The sequence below is a fragment of the Periplaneta americana genome, chromosome 6, assembly GCF_040183065.1.
Source record: "Periplaneta americana isolate PAMFEO1 chromosome 6, P.americana_PAMFEO1_priV1, whole genome shotgun sequence".
Classification (NCBI taxonomy): domain Eukaryota; kingdom Metazoa; phylum Arthropoda; class Insecta; order Blattodea; family Blattidae; genus Periplaneta; species Periplaneta americana.
The window spans coordinates 7,250,354-7,259,116 of record NC_091122.1 but is presented as its reverse complement, the minus strand read 5'-3'; the positions used below and the strand labels follow the sequence as shown (position 1 = coordinate 7,259,116).

The 8,763-nt window shown below is 34.2% G+C and overlaps 1 protein-coding gene across 1 annotated transcript in view; it reads right to left on the bottom strand.

Annotated features, from left to right (window-relative positions):
• Window positions 1-664: 664 nt before the first annotated feature.
• LOC138700957 (farnesol dehydrogenase-like) overlaps window positions 665-8,763 on the bottom strand; it is a 32,590-nt gene continuing 24,491 nt past the window's right edge. The window contains exons 4-7 of the mRNA XM_069827409.1: window positions 8,254-8,383; window positions 8,053-8,176; window positions 2,678-2,830; window positions 665-819 (exon numbers count right to left, since the gene is read on the bottom strand). Coding sequence (XP_069683510.1) covers window positions 778-819; window positions 2,678-2,830; window positions 8,053-8,176; window positions 8,254-8,383 — 449 coding nt within the window. The 3' untranslated portion in view covers window positions 665-777. The remainder of the gene's footprint in view (window positions 820-2,677; window positions 2,831-8,052; window positions 8,177-8,253; window positions 8,384-8,763) is intronic.

Below are 8,763 nucleotides of genomic sequence, written 5' to 3'. Positions count from 1 at the left end.
TTAATGCAGCGTGTTTAAGGTATAATGTCGTATTTAGTATACTATGCAAATGTTAAGATCATAAATTTTCTTCGAAATAGTACGAAAAATAACATTTAATTTGTCTTACCTTCTAATTCAGCATGTTATTTATGACATAAGGAGTAATGTCGTTGTATATTAAATTTATTAATGCCTAATAGGATTTTCGAGCATAACATACATCGTAGGCCTATGTTCTCCCTTTCTAAACAGCAAAAAACTCTTCTTCCCATTTCTCATGAAATAATCGTTTTCTAACGCGTTCACACTGCTTTGATAATGCCATTATGCCACCACTGATATTGCTTATGAAACTGATATAGGAGCTACGTGAGGGAGGAACGGGGAATGTGAAGATGATGTCACTCGGAGCGATAAGCTCTGTGAAGGTAGTGAGGCACAAATTCTTAAGTGAGGCACGATGACCATTTAAGGTTTACACTAATCGAAATCCAGTTTGGCAAAAACTCTGTATTAATGCATAAGATATGTATTAAAAGGTTTGTTCTGTTTACGTTCATACTCCCCTTACCTAAATGGTTCGTCCAACTTTACAGATAGTGTGACGTAACTCGTTCCCGTTGCTAAGCAATAGAGTGTCGCAACTCGTTGCAATTACTAAGGAAGTTACAAGAGATTTTGGTATGATTTTATTTAAATTTTATTGATACATTATTTACAAAATACATGTATGATCAGCTTGGCATTTAATATGAGACGAAAGACTCTGTGGGTTGTAATAAGGAGCAGAACTATTCAAATCGTCTCTCCCAAAGGCTTGATAATGAGTTCGTGTATCTGTAACAATAAAAATGAACATAATTTCAGAGCCGGCCCTCAAATCCAGGGTGTCATCGTAAATCACTACTGTAATAGACTGTTGTTGTTTAGTTAGACAGACAGACATACAAACAAAAATTTCAAAAAAGAGATTTTTGGTTTCAGGATGATTAATTATACATGTTGACACCAACTATGTTTGGAAAAGCAAAAATTACCAGAGAAATTTCGGTTATAGATTTATTATTAATACAGATTATTAATAAAAACAAATAAGTGTGTCGCGATATCTTGGGCGTTCAGTAAAGTGTGTCGCCAATCAAAAAGGTTGGGAACCACTATCTTATTGAACAACACGGTGGTGTATATATTTAATTTTTTCCTCTTGTAATAAAATTCCATTTCTTTACGAAGAAATTGGTGTTTCTATTTTTGTGTAATAAAAAAATTTGACATACTTATTACCATTTCAAAATGGGAACTTACTTTTTGAATAATATTATATATACATGTAGATTATGTTTCACCCGTCTGTCATATTTTAAGCTTGTTTTCTTCCAAAACATCGCCAAACCTTGTCTAAAATTTGTGTTATAGTGCTTGCCACTTGAAAACTCACTCAGTCCATTCGGCCATTTTTATGATTTATACATATAATATGATATGTTTAGACCTCTTATCATCATATTTTAAGCTTCTTTTCTTCCAAAATAACGACAAACCTTGTCTAAAATTTGTGTTATAGTGCTTGTCACTTGAAAACTCACTCAGTTCATTCGGCCATTTTTATGATTTATACATATAATATGATATGTTTAGACCTCTTATCATCATATTTTAAGCTTCTTTTCTTCCAAAATAACGACAAACCTTGTTTAAAATTTGTGTTATAGTGCTTGTCACTTGAAAACTCACTCAGTCCATTCGGCCATTTTTATGATTTATACATATAATATGATATGTTTAGACCTCTTATCATCATATTTTAAGCTTCTTTTCTTCCAAAATAACGACAAACCTTGTTTAAAATTTGTGTTATAGTGCTTGTCACTTGAAAACTCACTCAGTCCATTCGGCCATTTTTATGATTTATACATATAATATGATATGTTTAGACCTCTTATCATCATATTTTAAGCTTCTTTTCTTCCAAAATAACGACAAACCTTGTCTAAAATTTGTGTTATAGTGCTTGTCACTTGAAAACTCACTCAGTCCATTCGGCCATTTTTATGATTTATACATATAATATGATATGTTTAGACCTCTTATCATCATATTTTAAGCTTCTTTTCTTCCAAAATAACGACAAACCTTGTTTAAAATTTGTGTTATAGTGCTTGTCACTTGAAAACTCACTCAGTCCATTTGGCCATTTTTATGATTTATACATATAATATGATATGTTTAGACCTCTTATCATCATATTTTAAGCTTCTTTTCTTCCAAAATAACGACAAATCTTGTCTAAAATTTGTGTTATTGTGCATGTCACTTGAAAACTCTCTCAGTCCGTAGACCGGCGTATAAAAAAAACTAGTCCAGTCCTTTCATAAAAATGGACTTAACGTGTTTTGGGATCACACTCTTCGATTTGATTACCACGTGATTTACAAGTGGGGGATCAAATTATTGAGCCATATTCCAATTTAGCTCGTACACGGACATTAAAAAGAAGTGTAAAATTCGGAATGATTTTTTTTATGAAATAGATCCGAGGATGTGTCAGGTAATAACCCAAGCGAGTTTCGAACCCAGGCCATGCGCATTCTCGCGTCACGACTCCCTCCCGATGACCGTAGACCACAATGGTGACTCGTTATCGTGATGGTGGTTGTGATAGCAGGAATATTGATAATTGATATTAAGGACACACCTGTACGTGTGGCGGTGTTCCCAGTACATAGAGGACGGCATCCGCGATATCCTGAGATTCCAAGAACGGGGCGTCCTTAAAAGCTTCCAACATCTCCGGTGTGAAACCCGATGCTCGTGTTATCTCTGTCCTCACGAATCCTGGGCTGATACTCTGCAACAAAGGACACAGTATACAGTGATTAGGCCTACAGCAGCGCCGGATTTAGATCTAACCAACATAGGCGGCAATTTCTAGGAGGCGGCATTTTCTTCGTCTCTCTCTCTCTCTTTCTTTTTTCCCCTTTTTCCCCACTTTCACTTTACAGTGAAATTTGTTTCTAAAACATTTTAGTTTGTAAATCTTTTCTCAAGTTTGTTCTTGAACACCTTGTGGAAGTCGGGTATTGTTTTCTTATCGCATTGTCGCGGTCGCGGCGAGAGTAAAAGGAAAGTGTGCAGCTGCATAATTATCCTACTACAATGTCGGTTATCACATTATTATACTATGAAACTACTTAAATTCAACTGCTTGTATAAACAGAAATGCATTGTTGAAAGTTAAATTGGATGTGTGTTTATTATTTATCGCTATGAATATCAACCACAGCTCTCATTCCCAGTACAGTATACATATATCGTTAACAATACTATTTAATCACTTTCCAGTATGTGCACTATATAATATGATATGAAAGGTTTATTCTGCAAAGACTTGCAGTTTATTTTTCAATTTACTTCATACATCCTATCGAAGTAAGAAATACTCGTAATAATTATACCATCAATAAAACCAATGCTTAAAAATAAACCACAGCCTGGCTTTCACAAATCAATTTTGTTTCAATAGTGAATAAGTTTGAATGTATTTCTTTGCATCGAGTCTGATGTGCTTCTTCAGATCGACTTTAATGACATCAATGCTTTCTCTGTGAAGAAAGTGCGAAGGAAATCTTTATAATTCACAAGTAAGATGCATTTATTTTGATACCAGTAATTTATTATTTCCTGAATTGTAACATTGTATCCTACATCTATATTAAGCATTAAACTACATAATTCTGATTGTTGTCTTATACAGTGTAAATGTCCGATTATTAAGGAGTCCTCTGAAGTTAAGTATTTAGGCATAATTTTCGATAATCATTTAAAATGGAACCAACACATTAATTATCTTTGTAATAAATTACGTAAAATAATATATTATTTTGTTTTATTGAGGAATTACTTGTCAATAAGTTTATTACGCACAGTATACTTAACTTTATTTCAATCGGTAATTATGTATGGAATTATAGGATGGGGTAGCTCATTTAAATCAAATTTTAATCCACTTTATTTATTACAGAAGAAAATAATTAAAATATGTCTTCATAAACCTATTGATTTTCCATCTCAAAAATTTTTTTTTAGACTTTAATGTACTTAACGTAAGACAAATTTATTATATTGTATTAATAAAATTCATACATAAAAATCGAAATAATTTTGAATTGTATTCTCATAGTTATGAAACAAAAGGTATGAATTCTTTAAGATTGTTTGAATCAAAATGCAACACTGTTACAGTATTTAATCATAGTAGTAATTTAGGCCCAAGAATATATAACAAATTTATATTTAAATATCCTAATCTTGTCAATTCGAATAGTTCTAGTATTAAATTTAAAAAGTTATGTATGGATTTTATAAAAATTGAAAAATTGTAAATTTAAATGTATATATTATAATTGCATAGTAGACATAAGACAAATTGTATTGTATAATTATTAATTTCAATTCAAGAATCCGCCAATGAGCACGAGTTCTACTCTTTCAGGGGCGGACTGAAGTTTTTCTGTATAGCCTATATTATATTTTATGTTACAATTATTAGCAAAATATAAATAAATAAATAAATAAATTTAAAACTAATTTGAACTAAACGTGACCTGTATAATAGCTGCTTATAAATTGTTTGAAGGAGTTGGGCGGCAAATTTTAACACTGCCTAGGGGCGGCACTGTACCTAAATTCGGCCCGACGGTCACAACGGGGCAAAGAACCGTGTAACTTACTGCATAGAAAGAAGAGAGCTAGAGATTTTAAGAAAAGATGGATAGATGAGAAGGATGGCTGAGGAAATAGAGTCGTATATAATCGGGAAAGAGGAAGAATCACGGGAAACCGTGGAAAGTTGAACTAAAATACTTGGGATGAGAATAGAAAAGGATAAGAAGAAAACGAGAATAAAGACGTTGTATGAGAAGTTCTCGTGACGAGAATATTGTACGAAATGGAAATATAAAAATTGGAGATTTATCCTTCGAAGAGGTGGAAAAATTCAAATATCTTGGGGCAACAGTAACAAATATAAATGACACTCGGGAGGAAATTAAACGCAGAATAAATATGGGAAATGCCTGTTATTATTCGGTTGAGAAGCTTTTATCATCCAGTCTGCTGTCCAAAAATCTGAAAGTTAGAATTTATAAAACAGTTATATTACCGGTTGTTCTGCATGGTTGTGAAACTTGGACTCTCACTCTGAGAGAGGAACATAGGTTAAGGGTGTTTGAGAATAAGGTTCTTAGGAAAATATTTGGGGCTAAGAGGGATGAAGTTACAGGAGAATGGAGAAAGTTACCCAACGCAGAACTGCACGCATTGTATTCTTCACCTGGCATAATTAGGAACATTAAATCCAGACGTTCGAGATGGGCAGGGCATGTAGCATGTATGGACGAATCCAGAAATGCATATAGAGTGTTAGTTGGGAGGCCGGAGGGAAAAAGACCTTTAGGGAGGCCGAGACGTAGACGGAAGGATAATATTAAAATGGATTTGAGGGAGGTGGGGTATGATGATAGAGAATGGATTAATCTTGCTCAGGATAGGGACCAATGGCGGGCTTATTTGAGGGCGGCAATGAACCTTCGGGTTCCTTAAAAGCCATTTGTAAGTAAGTAAGTGTGAGAAGTTATAGGGAAACGAACAGGGAGAAATAATGAGAAGAAAAAATGGAAAGGAATGGATAAAAGAAACGGAGAATTCATAAAATCCCTATAATTGCGTGGAATATTTATATTGTGACGAGAGCTTTTATTTGAAATAAATAGAAGACAAAAATTAATCAATAATATATTCTCCTACATTATCTAAAACTATCTTCCAATGCTGGGGTAGTTTTTCGATTCCGCGTCTGAAGAAACCTGCTGATTTGGAGTTAAAGAAGTCATCAAGCCAAGTTTGTAAGGCATCTGTTTTTTTTTTATCAAAAGAGTTCCTTTGAAGATTGTTGGATAGATGATGGAAAAGATGGAAATCTGAGAGCACACTATCGGGAGAAAATGGGGGATATGGAATCACCTCCCAACCAAGCCCCTGGATAGTTGCTTTCGTCATGTTAGCGGAGTGTAGGCGACATTATCGTGTTGCAGCAGCACTTGATGAAGTCTTCTCTGTCGTTTTTCTTCAATTACGGCCGCAAGGCGTCTAAGTGGTTGGAAATAAATGCCAGCAGTTATAGTTACTGTCCTGGGAAGAAATTCGTAATACAAGACGCCTTTTTTATCCCACCAGACGCATGACATCATCTTCTCTGGATGGACAGTAACTTTTGTACGGGGTATTGTGTTGAAACGACAGAACTATTGTCTTGTAGTACTATCTCCGATGGCATTCTCCCCGTACACGGCACAAATGTTTCGAGCCGCCTCCGCTTCCCATAATGTAATTAAAAAAAACTCAGATATTTCCAATTTTTTTACTTAAAAACCTGGGACATTTTGGTAAAAAAAAACGGGACACAATAAAAACGACAAATTTTTAAATAAATCCATCACATACGTCACAATCATATTTTAATCAAATTATAAAAATACATCCTAATATCCATTCAGCGAACCTTGAAATTATTATTATTACATATTATTATTATTATTATTATTATTATTATTATTATTATTATTATTATTATTGTTGTTATTAAAATACAACTTGATGATAGGTACTGCAAACAAGAGTGATGATAACATTTTAAGACGCATTCAATTATTTCTCAGATTTATGGTCGTGGTTGACTATGTCTGACGGACCACATGTGAAATACAAAATCTAGAATTGCACAATGTACATTCCACATTTTCATCCGCACCTTTGATGAATGGGAATTCTCTTCTGATGCTATCGTTTATACTACACTTACGTTTCGGCATGTTGAAAAACGGTAAAAAAATAATAATGCACTATAGAACCTCAACTTTCGGCTATGATGCTATGTATGTATGTATTCACACTGCAATGGGTATATACCCGGTGGCAGTGGTAACTAATTACACTCAATAAATACAATAATAAACACAATTAATAAAAATACAATTAATAATAATACTAATAATTAATACTAACAATAATTAATAATAATAATAATAATAATAATAATAATAATAATAATAACAACAACAGGGAACATCCTAAATTAAATGAAGCACGATCGGTTAAAATAACATTTAAAGTAAATCTAATTTGTACCTTAAACCTATGTTCGAACTAAAACCCACGAGTATGATATGTTCATATCTGCACAAGTACCTTTCAACACTACACTCATTTCGCTGTCAACTCACTCACTGCACTGGAACTACGACACATTTCACTGATTCTATCCTGATTCCACTAACACTTCAAAAACATTTCACAGTTCAAATACTTTGCACTGCCACTATAAACTATAAAGCTTCACTGACCGGAACACGTTTCACTTACTCAACACACTTCACTGACACAACATAATTCTTCACTGATAGAACACTTCAATAACAAAATATCTATTACACCCTTTAAATACTGTGTATAATTATCGTCTATAAGTAAAGTCCTTAAGCCTATTTTATGATACTGAGTATAATCGAAAACGGAAATTGTAACTAATACTGCCAACATAATCATGGGGGGAGAAGAAATGAGCGTCACTCTAAGTATCACTAACATTGCAATAGAATTAGTCACCAGGAGCGCTACTTATTGAATAGAGAACAACTTTCGTAATCCATTTTTTAGGAAGGCTATTCAAAAGCGGGACATTTGAAAAAAAATCGGGACACAGGGACATATGATCAGAAAACGGGACTGTCCCTGGAAAAACGGGACGAATGGGAACCCTACTCTCACCCCATTGACGCCTGCCGTGAAAGCGTACCTTCGAAGATGAAACAGAAGAATGTGTCGGAAGTGTTATTTTTTTCCGCTTGACATCCGGTATTGTTTAGCCCATAAATAGCACAAAGAATGTTCTTCGAAAGCACAAATTCAAAGGGTATTGACAAGCAAATAACAAATAAATAATCTCTTGAGAGTGCAGTATTGGGATTAACAAAAACGCTACGAACTTAATCAATAAATTGATGCAATACTTACAGTGACACGAATCTTGGACTTCTCGTTCACCAGCTCACGACGAAGACCTTCAGTCAGGGCTGTGACGGCGTGTTTGGAGGAAGAATAGAAGGCGAGTCCTTCGAGTACCTTATGACCTGCAATACTGCATCAAGTGACGTCGTTACCTTTCGTGTTCTAAGCATGTAATTAACAGCACATAAGTGCAGGCACGTCACTAACCCGTTGATGTGTATGATGTGGCCGTCGTCCACGCCTTTCTCCTTCATGGACTGCAGAGCCTCTTTGGTGCAAATGCTGAGGGCCAGGACGTTGAGGTCGAATAGCTTCCTCCAGATCTCGACAGGGCCGTCTGTTGAACATAATCACATTAACTGAGCTTTATTTCTTAACTAGCCGCACCCGTGCGCTCCGCTGCACCCGTTAGAAATAAATATAAAGTAATTACATAATTAAAATAGGACGTTTGATCCAGGGAACATTCGTGTTTGATAGAAGGATAAATCGTTTAATATGTTACTTAATTTAAATTGCATCCAAATAATCAAAATGCGATCATTTTGGTCCAGAGACCAGTCGTTGGTGCAATGACAATTCCTTTAACATGTTTCTTAATTTTTATTACATGCAACCATAGTTTAATTAACATTGACATCATTTAGATTTAATGTGTATACTTTATTTTACTTGTTATAGGTTTCCATTGAATTATGGTAATAACTTAATTTTAAC